This window comes from Pseudorca crassidens, chromosome 19, assembly GCF_039906515.1.
Source record: "Pseudorca crassidens isolate mPseCra1 chromosome 19, mPseCra1.hap1, whole genome shotgun sequence".
Taxonomy (NCBI): Eukaryota; Metazoa; Chordata; class Mammalia; order Artiodactyla; family Delphinidae; genus Pseudorca; species Pseudorca crassidens.
This window is the reverse complement of record NC_090314.1, coordinates 48,543,630-48,559,627: the sequence shown is the minus strand read 5'-3', so window position 1 is coordinate 48,559,627 and position 15,998 is coordinate 48,543,630. Positions and strand designations below refer to the sequence as shown.

Sequence of the window (15,998 nt, the reverse complement as noted above, 5' to 3'; positions counted from 1 at the left end):
GGCAGCGGCAGTGCTCCTCAAGGCACTAGTACTGCTGTAGTCTCTAATATGCAAAAGAGAAAGCATGTTTCTAGGTCAGTAACTTGTCTCTTCCCCTTTCAAGTATCTGAATTGAATTCCATAAATATTTATTGAACACCTTTTATGTATTGGGCTCTAATACTGTCTCCCATCAGCTAGACCAGTGATTCTTAATGAACCAAGATATTTGTGAACCCCACACACTGTATACACATTTTCTGTATATATGTCCATGTGCTTTTTTCTGGGGAGGAGGTCCATAGCTTTATAAGTTTTTCAAAAGGGTATACTATAAAAGGAGACAGAACTACTTACCTAGAAAGTAGAAGAATCGTTCTGAACCCTGAATGCTTACCAGTAAAAAGGTTTAAAAATAAGGATATCTAAACTCAATCCCAACTTCCAGAGATTGTGATTCAGTGGATTTGAGGTAGAGCACCACAAGAAAGGGTTGATAGCCACTGATCTAGACAGGAGTAACACTAAAATGCACTCTATGAGAACAGAAACTATTTGTTATTTATTGTGTGCCTAGAGTCTAGAAAGTGCTGGCACATAGTAGGCACTCAGTAAATATTTATTGAATAAATGAATATTAGAGCTCTCCAGTGAAGAAAGCTTTATGAAGTAGATATTATTTAAGCTGGGTCTATAGGGATGAGGAATTTATAAGAGGAGGTAGGTGAAGGAGCCCACATTCCCCAGTGAAGGAAAAGGAAGTACAGAGACACAGAGGTCTAAAATTTCATGGGGAGTTGAGTGAGTAAATTCAGATATGTTAGGAGCCATACAGTGAAGAGCCTTATCTAATATGTTATGGAGTTTGCACTGTGGGCAGTGAGGTTTTATTACTTAATTTAGACATGTTAATTTGAGTATTATATGCAAGGCTCTGTGCTAAGAGTTACCTTGAAACTCTCTATGTTTGTATATTTATGTTCTTTTTCCTCCACTTACAGGCTGCTATATGGCAAGCACTAAACCACTATGCTTACAGAGATGCAGTTTTCCTCGCAGAGCGACTATATGCAGAAGGTTTGTAATCTGTTCATTTCTATAGAACTGTAAAAGAATAAAATATATGGAATTCCATCACTTTTTATGACTGTAACAAGATTCTGGGTATTCCTTTTTTTTTTTTTTGGCCACGCCACGCGGCATGTGGGATCTTAGTTCCCCGACCAGGAATAGAACCCGTGGCCCCTGTGTTGGAAGCACGGAGTCTTAACCACTGGACCGCCAGGGAAGTCCCCTGGGTATCACTTTTGTTTTATCTTTATGATTGACACTAGTTCATAAAAATATTTCCGAGTGTCTGTGTAGCTCCTTATATGCTACTTTTAATAACTGTGTAGAGTTGCTTTGGGTTTTATGCTATGGTTTACATAATCATGTTCCCCGTCTTTAGGTATTTTTTCCCAGGTTTTTTATTACAGTCTATATTCTGTGGCTTAGAGCATGGGTTTTGAGCCTACAGCCTTAGTACAAACCCTAACCCTGTCACTTAAACATGCAGTAGTATACTGTGGGCAAGTTACTTAATGTCTGATTATTTCAGATTTCTCATCTACAAAGTAAAGATAATAGTAACTGTCTCATAGAATTGAAGAATGAAGTAGTATATTTAAAGCATTTGGCACAGCCTTCTGGCATGGTAATAAATGCTCAGTAAACATTAGCTGGTAATGTGTGTTTTGTTTCTGTCATTAATTATTATAATCCTCTTTCTAAGATGCTAAGATAGATAATTATGTACAACTTTTCTTTTAAGTCATTTCCTTGGGTTATATACTCTAAAATGGAATTTATGAGTCAAAAGGTGTGATCAGTTCTACAACAAATTACTTTTTGCCCAGTTGATAACCCAGCAGAGAGAGGTGTGATAATCAAGGTGTCACCAATAGTGTAAGACTTCCTTCATAGTCCTATCAATATCAGATTTACCATTATTATTTATTTTTGCTTACTGGAAAATTGTGAGGTATTTTGTCTTGCATGTTTATAACTTTGAAGGATTCTGGGTATTTTCTCAAGTGTTTATTTTAAATGTATTCCTATTTCTGTGAGCTGTATCTTTGTTTATTGCATATTTGCTCCAGATTCTTTGCCTTTTAATCTTAATTCTATTGATTTTTATTAATCTGGTATTTTAAATTGTTATGTAGTTGAACTCATCAGCTGTGTCATTTAAACTTTCTCCTATTGCTCCAATAGCTGGAAAATTGTCATCTTTCTGCAACTCAATAAACATACAGTTCTTGGTAGTTTAAAAAAAGTTTTTAAAAATTTCTGCTACAACTAAGATCTGACATAACCAAATAAATAAATAAATAAAATATTAAAAAATTTTTTATCATAGTATTATTACTTAGTTTGGTCCATGTTATTTATTAAATAATTTCCCCCCTGCCCCACATGGTATCTTACTTGGTTTTATATTAAATTTTTATTTTATTTTTAAAATTTTTATTTATTTATTTTTTATTGAGGTATAGTTGTTTTACAATGTTGTGTTAGTTTCTGCTGTAAAATGAAGTGGAGTTCCCTGTGCTATACAACAGGTTCTCATGTATTAGATTTTTAAAAAATATTTTGCTCTGTCCCCAGAACCTCTCCTTTCTTTCGTTAGTTAATTTTCTGTTTTTAATTCAGTATCATACTGTTTTATTATTAACACTTTATATTGTCTTTTAATATCTAATAACGCCTATCTCCCATCATTTTTTTCCCAATTCTTTCTTTGCTAAGAAGTCTTTACCCTTTTTTTAATTCTTTATTTTTTTCATGTGTATTTTACTGCTGCTTTGAAATTTCACAAATATTTTGATCAGTGCGGACCTATATAAGTCTATGAATTAATTTAGCAAGTACTGACATGTTACTATCTTAAAGCCTTCTTAACCAGGAACAGTGCTGCCTTCTTTTTACTCCAGTGTTTAACTCAGTTTTCCCACTTTTTGAGTAACCTCCCATTGGATTACTTACCAAAATTTTTAATTTTTTTTATGATTGTAGGTGAGTTTTTTTGTGTGTCTGCATGAACTAGTAGTGGAACCTTTCTGCTCAGTTATATGATTTTACTCAAATAAAGTGCTTAGTAACCCAACTGCAGGCATAGAAGGTAGATAGGGGTTTGCTAGGCGTGTGTCAAAAAGGGACAAGGGATAAGAACATTAAGAATACAGGCAAGATGTGGACCAGGAAATGTAAACTACATAGGAAAGTTAACACAGGAAGGGATTGGTAAATAAGAGGTTTTAGAGAGGTACTGGAAGTCCAGATGAAGTTGAATTGGGAGATATATGAGAATAACTTAGGAGAGGAAGACTGTGAATGAGGTGCAGAATTCTTTCGTTAATGAAGCAGAATGTCTTGAATTTAGTAACTGAGAGTTATAAGGAGAAGGTATGAATCTCAGGAGGAAGGAATTTCACAGAAGGACAAAGGGTAATGCTTGGAAAAAGTTGTGAGAAGCAAGGAGGAAACCAACCTTACTGTGGGATAGGAGGGAATTAGCATCCCTTTGGGAGTGCCGACAGGTCCTCAGGGGAGAACAGTTCAGTGAGGAAAGTGAGGGAAGATCTGTTGAGCAGAAGTCTGAGGTCCAAATGAAAAGATTTAGAACAGTGAGAGGCTTAGAAAGAAGGTAATATAATAGATTGCCCTATTCTGCTCGATTATGTAAAAGCAAGGTTGATTGTGGATAATCTATTTATATATATTTTCATTGATACCTAGGCAAGCCCCCATTTTTGCTGACTTATACTTCTTTCTTTTTTTAAATTTGTTTATTAAAGGGTAGGCAGTTTCTAGTTTATTATAGTTAGGTTCCAAAAGATTGCAAATTAGTGGTTTCAAATTTAGATGAACAGGTTTTCCCATAGAATTGAGGCAGGATTCCAAATTAATCCACATAAAGCTGTTTAATCCTCTTACTACCTGTGTCTGATACAGTGCTTAACACTTGGAAAGTTGCTCATTGTTAGTTTCTCTCAACATAGAACCTAACTACTCTGTTTGACTATATTTCTATGAGGGAAGATTTTAGAATTTAAGTGCAATGGGAGTAGATACTATCCCAGCTCAATAATAATAACAGTAATTCTACCATTTATTGATTTCTTACTGTGTAGTAGGACTCTGAGTACTTAATATTAATTCCTTATTTAGTCTTCAACAATCCTATAAAATAGACATTGCTATTACCATTTTAGAAATGAAGGAACTAAGACCATTGTTCACCAGGTTTCTACCTGTCTTAATGATTAATGGGCCAGATGTAGAAATTGCATTGAGTATAGTGATCTCCATAAATTGGGCTTAGTTGAAGAGAACTGAATCAGAGTAAAAGGTTCAGCATCTGGTTCTCTTCTCTGTCTTAACCATTATATTGAGAGCCCAAACTCACAGAAATATGTGACTGCAAATGGCAACATTTAAAAAAAATTACTTACACAGTTATGTTAAGGTCATCATTGAGGGAAGTTTTCCAAATACTTCTAAAGATATGGCATATTGTATCATTTTTAGGCCATTGCCTGTGGAAAATTTGATAAATGTTATCTTGTTGCTAAAAATTCAAGTCACTTTGTCATATGGGGGGACAGAAAGGATATCTGGCCCATTGGCCTACTCTTTTACTGTCATCATTAAATTATTACTGGTGAAAAATATGATGCTTTTTTTGTTTTAATATTCTCTTTATTTATTTATATATTCAATTCATTCATTCGCTCATTCGTTCATTTGCCATGCCGTGCAGCTTGCGGGATCTCAGTTCCCTGGCCAGGGATTGAACCCAGACCACGGCCATGAAAGCCTGGAATCCTGACCACTAGGCCACCAGGGAACTCCCAATGCTATTTTTTGTTAATCATCATAGTTTTCATTTTCGTTAGGTGTTAGTGAATTAAGACTCTCATCTTCCCAACGAACTTTTTAAATCCAAGACTCAACTATTTCAATGCATTAACTTAGATGTTTCACACAAACATCACATACATCAAACTCAATTCATGCAAAACTGGATTCATAATGTTCCCACTGTAATCTGACACCAATATGTCTTAGAAAAGCTTCCTAACTGATCTTCCCATATTTACTCTTTCCTGCCGCTTCCCTTTCCCCCTCCCAAATCAACCCATTCTCTTTACTTTCCTTCTCAAAACGCTTTAGAGATCTATAATAGCTATAATAATTTATCCCTAAATCTTTACATAGCTTGCAAAGCCCTGCACAATCTGGCTGTCTGCTTTCTCCTTATGTATTGTCATTTCCCCCTCAAACACTAAGGAGCCTTTTAAAAGTTCCTCCAGCCCTCTTATCTGTGGTGTATTTACTCCAAGCATATTTTCAAAGTATTAAAAAATATTAACCCCCATCATATACAACAAGTATAAAACCAGTTAGTACTGAAGTTTAGGAGGTGAACAAATATAGAGAAAATAAAAATTAAGAATAGTATTAAAATACTGAAGTTGTATATGTAGGTGAAGTGTTCAACAACAGAAATGACTCTGAAGGGTGGAACAAATCACATATGTAAAGTACAGCGCCCAGGCATTTGGAAACAGCAAAAAAAGTGATAAAACGGAATTACTTGAGTTTGTGGCTCAGTGTCATGTATATATACCCCACATGAATGTCAGATGACTACTCAGGTATTGCAAATTTAGAAAGTCAATAATAATAATTTAATAATGGCACCTAGAGCTCTTACTATGTGTCAGGTGCTATCCAAAGTACGTATATATTAACTCATTTAATTCTAACAGCACTAAGTACTTAGAAGTAGGTATCACTATATCCTTATTTTACAGATGAAAAAACAGAGGGTCAGAGAAGTTAACTTGCCCTAATAAGTCACATAGCTAATAAGTGGTAGTGCGAAAATCCGAACTCAAGCGGTTTGGCTGTAGGGTCATTACTCTAATCCATGTGCTATACTGTCTGTAGGTGATGTGAGAACTTAAAAGATAATTAAGATGAAATGTGTAGGGACTTCCCTGGTGGTCCAGTGGTTAAGACTTTGCCTTCCAATGCAAGGGGTGTGGGTTCGATCCCTGGTGGGGGAGTTAAGATCCCACATTTTGGCCTTGCAGCCAAAAAAACAAAACATTTAAAAAAAAACCAAAAAAACCCACGGAAGTGATATTGTAACAAAATTCAATAAAGACTTTAAAAAATGGTCCACAGCAAAAAAATCTTAAAAAAGATGAAATGTGTATCACAAATCATAGATGATTCCATAGGTTTTATGCCCTTTGAATACTTACAACATCAGAGTTTTTGAGAGGGTGGCAAGCAGAGTGCTCTAACCTCTAAGGAGTTCTCTGTGGTATTTGTAGAGTTTATCAAGGCTAGGTAGAGAACACTCACCTCAACAGACTTTTTTAAGTCTTACCAAAACTGGTGCATTTTGGAAAAGGCTGCTCATTTAGGTTATAAGCCAACATGAAGAAGAGGTGTCTGTCTGATTTAAAAGCACTGAGGGACTAATTCATCTTCCCATTTGATGGAAATGTATGTGAAGGATGCAGGCTTTAAGCTCCTCTTAATTATTTTGGGCTCATATTAAATGACCTAACCTATATTTGAAGCCTAACCTGTTTGTAAGAAGAGGACTTTCAGTATTGTTCTATAACTTTCTGTTTGTTTTTTCACCTAACAATGCATCCTGGAAATCTTTGTCAGTTTTTTTTTTGACAGCTGTAGAGTGTTTAATCACATGGATGTACCTTAATTTAACTCGTACATGATTGATTTATCAGTATTACTTTAAGAGTAACTTTGTGGAATCAGTGTTTACTTTATTCCTGTTTATAAAACACAGCCATCTCAGGACCACCCATGGGTTCTGCATCTGCAGATTCAACCAACTCCAGGTGCAGAACCTGCAGCTACAGAGGGCCAGTTGTATATTATGCACCATATAATTCCCAATCACATATTTTAATTAAGGCTGTTAATAAAGGATGGCAAATAAATGTCATGCAGACATCTATAACTATTTCCAGATCCTGGTATTTTGATCTTTGCACACTTACTGGCAAAGCCATGATCAACCTTAAAATTTTTCTGAGTTTAGTACTTGAGGCAGCCACTGTCAGTCAGTTGGCGTTACTGTTCCAGATGAAATCTATTTGTCAGTACTCTACCTTTTTTAGATTTATTATAGCCACTTACTGCTGGTTCACTAGCTATGTTTGGGGCTGTCAAGTTATTTCTGGGAAGCCTCAAAAACCACCCATGTCTCTCCATGTGTTTTACAACCCTTCAAGTTGTTCTGGATTTACTTCACTATCTTATAGTTTCATTAAGCTTAAGATTTGTTTAAACCTCCAATCTATAATCTCACTTAAACATATAGTTTTTAAGTCATCACACTTCAAAAAAGTAGTTGCAGTATGACACTAAAATCACACACACAATATTTGGTATCTTTATACCAAATATTGTGTGTGTGAAAGCACTGAGGGACTAATTCATCTTCCCATTTGATGGAAATGTCCCTGAAGGATGCAAGCTTAAGCTCCTCTTAATTATTTTGGGCTTTTATTAAATGACCTAACCTATATTTGAAGCCTAAACTGTTTGTAAGAAGAGGAGTTTCAGTATTAGGAAATTTTACTACAGTGAAAAATGGACCTAAACATAAGTGTTTGTAAACAAACATTTGATAAAGCATTTTTTTAGCTGAAAGTTGAACTAGTTTTTGGGAGCCATTGTTTATTGGTATAACTAGTTTTTAAAAGCTTACTTTTTTAGATGACAAGAAACTAGGCCTTTGCAAAATCTATAAGAAATCACACTTTCTAACTTACGTGAATTAGCACTTGTATTTCAATGAAATTAACAGTTTGTTCCCACTGCAGTAGAGCTCCTCATTCATTTTTTTGCTTCTGAATCACAGATACTACTATAGATCCTATTAACACATATATGCTAAAATTTCTTATCATTTACTACATGTCATTTATTGTACACTGTTTTTTATACTAGGGTTTCATGAAAAATAAAATGGACCAGAGAAGAAGGGTTCTGTTGGGTTTTGCTTGCACATACATGACATACAACAACAACAGCAAAAAAAAGAAGAAAGAAAGAAAGAAAAGAAAAGAAAAAGGAAAATCTTTATAACAGGAAAATTTCAAATTACTTTTTTATCCCACATCTTTGAGTTAACTTTTCAGGAAGATGTGGCAAGTTTATCTGTACTTTAAAACAGTGATTCTCAAACTTTAGCATGCATCAAAATCACCTGAAGGGTTTATTACAGCACAGATTACTGGTCCCCACTCCCAGAATTACTGATTTTAGGGGTCTGAGCTGATATGGGGCCCAAGAACTTCCATTTCTAACAAGCTCCAAAGTCATGCTGATGCTGGTATAGGGACCACACTTCAGGAACCACTGGCTTAGATGATCCCTCAGCGCCTTGATATTATTACATAACCCATTTTTAGAAGCACAGAACAGATTTTCCCCTCTTTCTTTCTATCCCCTTTATTGTTACCTTTCTAGACTCTCATCTGGGGACTTCCCTGGCCCTCCAGTGGTTAAGACTCCGCGCTTCTACTGCAGGGAGCATGGGTTCGATCCCTGGTCCATTGGGGAACTAAGACCCCACATGTCACGTGGCGTGGCCAAAAAGAAAAAAAACCTCTTAACTGGATTGGTTGTGAGGTTGTGAGGATAGAAGTGAGGTGATGGTCAGTTTGGAAGAGAGTAAGGGGAAAAGTGCCACATTTCATTAACTAAGGCATTTCCTAATGTAAAGAAAAGGCAAGCGGTTGATAAATAATTCTGCTCTTGCCATTAAAGAGCAGTTTAATTATTGTTACTGGACAGGTGTCAAGTCTGTCGATTGAGTGTTTAAATAGTGTGGATATTCACAATTTAGAAATTTTTTTCCTTTTTCTTAAATTATCTTGAATATACTCTAGTGTATATTTGGTGTTAGAAGTAAGTGGGTTGGTTTTTTGTGTTTGTTTGTGTTCCAATCTGGTCTTTTTTTAATATACAGATTGATAATTACGTTTATAACCCTGAGTTTCCCTCTCATGAAATTTGACTTCTGTCCTCTCAAAGAGTCTATTAGAAAAATACTACATAAAAACAAGATGCTTTTCTGGTAGTCTATTTAAGGGTAGTTGTGTGCATGTGTTTGCTTTTCTTAAAGATTTACAGAGAATACTACGATTGTCTTCATTGTATTATTTCCTTGGTTCCTTGGGGAACTAACTTTTCTATCAGAATATTATTTCCTTGGTTCCTTGGGGAACTAACTTTTCTGTCAGAAAAGTATTTCTCCTTAATTCAATTTTGAATTAATAAATTGTTTTTTGTATTAAATAACATGGCTGATTTTTTGTTGTTGTTGCTAAACTTGTTTACCTATTGGTAGGTGAAAATGATTACCATTCAACATCCTGAATAATAGGCAATTTTTCTTGTGTGTGTGTTCTTAGTACACTCAGAAGAAGCCTTGTTTTTACTGGCAACCTGTTATTACCGCTCAGGAAAGGCATATAAAGCATATAGACTCTTGAAAGGACACAGTTGTACTACACCGCAATGTAAATACCTGCTTGCAAAATGTTGTGTTGATCTCAGCAAGTAAGTTTCTAAATCTTTTCTATCTAATTTTGTTCTACTTACACTGTAGAATTCTGGATAAAATTCTTTTGATGGATTAAACTCTGACTGACTCCCTTTCTCCCCTCTTTTGATAGTAGAGGTTTGTCTATTTCAGTAACTTTTGAAATGTTTACACTGCTGCTTATGGCATTATTATTTTGTTATGGAGAGATTTCATTGTTATGGTATAAATAATAGAATTTAACTCTGGAGAAACCTAAGTTATAACTAATTCCAATCATTTTCTAAAATGATCCTAAGCGTTATTTCTTCTCCTTTGCTTTCATTGCTAGACCAGTTGGAATAAGCCTGAAAACCTAACTTACCAGTTCATCTGAGATTAATGCTCCCTTATGTCTAGATAGTTGTGTAATTATTTGCCTTTCAAGATCATTCTGTTTGGGAACCATTACTCCTTTGAAGCAAGGAGGCAGATTCAGGAGAACATTTCTTTTGCACAGTACAGTTCAACCAAGTCAGCTGTCCATATTCTGAATCTGGAGGCAGCTAGAGATTTAGCTAGTTGTATTCTGTCAAACTGTTTTCTGTGCTGTGAGAAATGGAATAATGGTAAAGGTGACTAAACAGATAATTGTAAAAGCCTTTGTATTTAGTCTGTAGATTTACAGTGAGAGAATACAAATAAGCCTCATAAAGTCTCCATAGTCTGCTAAATGTTTTATTTGTCCAGTGTCTAATTGATGACTTTTAAATTAAAGCTAGCTAAAATATATACAAAATTTCTGAGACATTTGTTATTGAATTATTTCTACTCCAAAGATTCTAATGTTAAATTCTTTAAAATCTACTTATTTAATTTACCAGTTTCTTAAGCCAGTTCTTATATTAGACATTCTTATCCCATTTATAAATATTTATAGTTTTTAAAAAGTCCCACTGATAGTAACAGAACTTTAGATATCAAGTTTTATGTTTAGGATATACTATGTAAGCTTACTTGAGAGTTTTCCACATGATGATTTGGAAAAAACTTTAAAACACAAACCATTACAAACTCTGATATGCTAAAAATACATAGTGAAATCAGGCAAATTTCTTTTCCCTTTGGGGAACATTTGTAATTTTCTATATCAAGAAAACATAATTGATAAATAGAGATAAAGTGCTATTCAGGTTTTATTTGTAAACCTAAAAATAACTGAGGCCATTAAGTATGCAGTTTTTAATTAATATGTTAGTCTTGTTTAACCTGCTTGCAAATTCATACTTCAAGGAATTATAGAACTAAGAAGGACCTCCACATCTGTTAATGAAGAATCATTCATATTTTCCCCCCAGTATAATGGTCTTCCGTTTCTTTTGACGTGAGTAATGTGTATGTTGCTCAGACTAGATTTGTACGTACAGAGAATAAAGGTAACTGTTTCTGTTTTTAAAAGTAAGACTGAAATTTTAAGATTTACTTTGTCTCCATAGTAAGAGGTACATTAGTAATGAAGAATGTCTTTACACACACTGCTTTTTATATTGACTTTTTTTTTTTTAATGTGTAAATTTGTGTTTTAAAGGCTTGCAGAAGGGGAACAGATCTTATCTGGTGGAGTGTTTAATAAGCAGAAAAGCCATGATGATATTGTTACTGAGTTTGGTGATTCAGCTTGCTTTACTCTTTCATTGTTGGGACATGTATATTGGTAAGTAAGAATGATTCAAATTACCAGAAATTTGTTTCCAGTACTAGAATGCTTTGTGGTTTTAAAAAAACCTATGTTGATCTGTGTTTATCAAATAGCATTTGGTTGAGTAGTACACAGTCTTGTAGTTCCGTGATCTTGTTAAACCTGTAAAACAGTAGAGATTTTGATCCTGTCTATGACTGTCCACTTTGCTTTAATGATAAATAGCTACAGCAGCACTACCTAACAATTGAGTGCGCATGTGGGTTTTTTTTTACCTTGGGTGAGGAGAATATCTTCATGTGACCTACTGAGGAAAAAGAAGCGAAGAGTGAAGTTTTTTCTATGATATTAAATATCACCACTGCTCCTTAGAAAGAGGCATGAAGTCATGTTTCAGTAATAAAGAATAGCAGTTCCCATCTGGTATGTCGTAATGAAATTGACAAATTTCCTATGATGGTAGCTGAAATGATAGTGATTTTACAAATAATCTTAAAATTTATTTACGTTTATTTTAAATTAAGTCTCTTAAAAGCAAGTGAGAATGAATTCAGAGTTATCACTATGGTAATATTGTTCTCACTGATTTTTATTCTGAAATACTCTGAGTTGGGGAGTAATTAGGTAACAGGAATTGTTCAGCTGCCCATGGGAGGGTATTTCATGTGTAAATGTCATCTGTTGCATGTGGGAGAAATAATTGAGGATTGCTTATCTAAAGAATTAGGTTAGCATCTGTTCTAAGGTAAACTGAGGCTAGTTTGAATAGCAGTTTTTTTAAAAACCCTGAAAATACCTTTTTGAACAGAATAAATTATTTGGCTGAAATTTGGGGCTCATTTTCAGATGGCACCACTCTTTTGAGAACAGGAGTAAGTAAATATATAATACCAATATCTTCATTTATCTTAATAGAAGGACTTGGAGTAATGGATTTAGTTCATGCAACTATGATTCTTGTCATTTGTTCGAAACACTTTGAGATCCATCCCCTATTATGGCTAGACACCATACTTGGCACTAGGAATGTAAAGATAAATAACTCACTGTCCTCCTCTCCATCCCCAAAGGTTTATAATAAAGTGTAGGAGGAAAGAAGTAGTAAACAAAAGTTTATAAATTTTTATCATCACAATTTAAGTGCTATGATAAAATTTGAGCAGTATTCTGTTCAAATGAGGGAATAATCAGTTCTACCCAGTTAAGAAGAGAGGTAAGATGGTAACTAGGAAAGACTTGATAGAAGAGTCGTTTTTGTTTCTTTTAACTTCTCAATAATAAGAAAATTAGAAAATGGGCAAAATCTTGAACGGACACTTCACCAGAGAGGGTATGTGAATGGTAAATAAGCACATGAAAAGATGTACCAAATCATTAGCCATTAAGGAAAAGCAACTACCATTAGAAGCTATTACATGCCTATTAAAATGGCTAAAATTAAAAGTATTGACAATATCAAGTGCTAATGGGGATGCAGAGCAATGGGATTTCTCATACATTGCTGGTGAGAATGTAAAATGGTACTTGTACATGAATGTTCATAGCAGATTTATTTGTAAAAGCCCAAAAATAGAATCAACTCAAATTCAGTGGGTGAATGAATAAAAAAACTGCATCCATACAATGAACTACTACTCAGCAATAAAGAGGAACAAACGATTGATAAACATAATAACTTGGATTTCAAGGGCATTATGACAAGTGAAAAAAGCCAATTTCAAAGTTTTACATACACTATGATATCATTTATATAACATTATTTAATAAAACAAAGTAAGGGAAGGTGTTAAATCACAAAAATGCTATATATATTACTAATTATTTTAAAACAAGATCACTTGTTTAAAAGTTTTTGAAGGTGCAGTTTTATCAAGTCCTAAACATGAAGAAGGAAGGTTTTTCCCCTTCCTCAGAGAAATAAGGATGGGTTATTTTTATTCATCATAAAGTTTAAAAGATTAAGTATCCAATGGGGCACAACCCTGCTTCAAAAACTGGCGCTTCATTTCAGTCATCATACACCTGTCTTGTGACCAAAGTTGCACCCCATAATCTAGAAACCCATGTGTTATTGTTTTGAAGCTACAGCTTGTTAGGTTATCTTTTATCCCCAGTATTTTGATGTAGACAATCATTGGTCTTTTTGTCTACAATACCACATGAAATGTGCATCTTTAGGACACAGCTGATACTAAGTTTGGTTCTTAGATTAACCTATTTCTTCCCAGTGCCATTTAAATAGTTTTTTTAACCCCAATTCTTTGGGAAACTTCTTTCGGAGTTTTAGTTTTTAAAAAAATCCATCTAAAGTTGGGGCACTCCAGGCAGCTTAATTTTATTAAATCTTTCCCCCTTTTTATCTCTCTATTGAACAGAGATCTGTCTCCCAGATTTGGTTATTGTAAGTCCACATCTGGCTTCTTCACCAGTTAACTTTTATGTTATTGGGTTGGCCAAAAAGTTTGTTCAGGTTTTTCCGTAACATCCCAAACGAGCTTTTTGGCCAACCCAATATTTATACATACCAGTATCTATCCATGTGTGTGCATGTCTGTGTATATCTAATCTCTTCTTAGCAGACATTTTGTTTTACATTTATTTTATGGTCTATTAATCAGATCATGGCTTATTATAAAAATCAGCCTTGCCAACTTATCAAAGGTTTAAGAAAATTTACCTTTTGCTAATGTAAAAAGAGAATATAATTTACATAATACCGGAGAAGAGGATTTTCATCACAAATGATCACCTCTTACATTTTCATAATATTTTTTCTTGAATAGATTATTTGATCTTTGCTTCATCAGTTCGTCCACCACTTTTCTGGCCATTTAAGTAATTCATATATTCTCCTCAATGCAACTTTAAAAATTATTAGTAAAAGTATTTTATGATATATTGTACAAGCAAAGCAAGGGGGCGAGGCTATTGTAAACAGGAAAGAGGTAATATAAAAATGAGAAATCTAATTTCCTGTCCTCAGAAAGCTTATAATCAATTGCAAGAGAGCACACATGAAAGATAAATAAATTGGGGACTCCCCTGGTGGTCCGTTTGTTAAGACTTCGCTGTCCAGTGCAGGGAGTGCAGGTTCAATCCCTGGTCAGGGAGCTGAGATCTCACATTCCTCCTGGCCAAAAAGCCAAAACAAAAACAGGAGCAGTATTGTAACAAATTCAATAAGGACTTTAAAAATGGTCCACATCAAAAAAAAAATCTTTAAAAAAAAAAGATAAAGAAATAGACAAACGATAATTAGTTATATAAGCAATGATGGGGCTATATAACATGAGTTAGTTTAGGTCAAACATTGAGATTTCACTGTACTTTTCTTTTCATGGCCTTATGTTAAAAGTTCCTGAGCATTGATTTGACACTTTCCACTCCTAATTATCACTTGCAAAAAATACTCTTTTTACGTCTTTGCTTTGTTTCCTATTTTTAAGTTACCCCTCTATCCATGGTAAATGATTATATTATTCTTGTTACAACTATTTTTCCTTTAAGAAATTTCATCTAAGTAATCCTAGATATAGACTGATAAAACTTACATTTTCTGAAAGCCTGCCTCCTGCTCCTGCTTCCTTCTTTGTCTATGTGTTTATTGGGTCAAATTAGGCAAATGTGGGAAGCTAGATAGTCTTCAACTAGTGGTATTTTCTTGTCTTTATTACATCATTTATTCTAGTTTCTATTCACTTGCAAAATTTGAAAGTAAGGCACACCAATATATAGTTACTCAAGGGGGTCTTCTTTTCAGTTCTCTGAGATACACTGACAGCACATAAACAGATTATGTTTTAACTGATAGTTTCATTTGAAGGTTGTTTTGAAAATCTTGGTTAGATGCCATCTGGTCCTTTATAAAACCTTAGGGTTTTGGAAAAATTGCTGTATCTTAATTTTTTTCCATTAGATAATGAAGAATTTCAACCTTAGACCAGGTGAATAGTATTTTTTAACCTGAAAGCTCCAACAAGTCTCACTAACCCTCAATCCCATCTTCCCCCATTTAAAAGCTAGGGAGGGGCTTCCCTGGTGACGCAGTGCTTAAGAATCTGCCTGCCAATGCAGGGGACACAGGTTCGAGCCCTGGTCCAGGAAGATCCCACATTCCGCAGAGCAACTAAGCCCGTGCGCCACAACTACTGAGCCTGCGCCCCAGAGCCTGTGAGCCACAACTACTGAGCCCACATGCCACAACTATTGAAGCTTGAATGCCTAGAGCCCGTGCTCCACAACAAGAGAAGCCACTGCAAGGAGAAGCCCGTGCACCACAACAAAGAGTAGCCCCACTCTCTGCAACTAGAGGAAGCCCGTGCACAGCAATGAAGACTCAGCGCAGCCAAAAATAAAATAAAATAAATTAATTAATTAATTTAAAATAAAATAAAATTAAAGCTAGGGAGGCAACGATGCTGTTCTGATAATTCCCAGATTGTTTCAAGTATATAGGGTCCCAAGAATGTTGTTTATATTCTAAATGTGAGCCTTTATATACCCAATTTAGAAAGAAACATGAATTTTCCTTTAAGTTAAGAGCTGCCACCTCTACTTTGTTAAAAAATCTGATCATTTAAATGTGCTATTATTTGAAGCATTTAATTCACTTTCAAAATTACCACTGGGATTTATATTTAAAATAACAATAAGACTGAAATATTTGGGTGTTTTCCGTATTTCCTCAGTAATTCTAAG

At 34.6% G+C, this 15,998-nt stretch overlaps 1 protein-coding gene across 8 annotated transcripts in view; it reads left to right on the top strand.

Moving 5' to 3' along the window:
- CDC27 (cell division cycle 27) overlaps positions 1 to 15,998 on the top strand; it is a 58,998-nt gene that overhangs the window by 10,596 nt on the left and 32,404 nt on the right. For all 8 annotated transcript variants that reach the window (XR_010937511.1, XM_067715815.1, XM_067715817.1 and 5 more), the window contains exons 2-4: positions 981 to 1,056; positions 9,492 to 9,639; positions 11,190 to 11,315. Coding sequence is in view for 7 of the 8 variants with exons in the window: in XM_067715815.1 (XP_067571916.1) it covers positions 981 to 1,056; positions 9,492 to 9,639; positions 11,190 to 11,315 (350 nt within the window). In the remaining variant the exon portion in view is untranslated. The remainder of the gene's footprint in view (positions 1 to 980; positions 1,057 to 9,491; positions 9,640 to 11,189; positions 11,316 to 15,998) is intronic.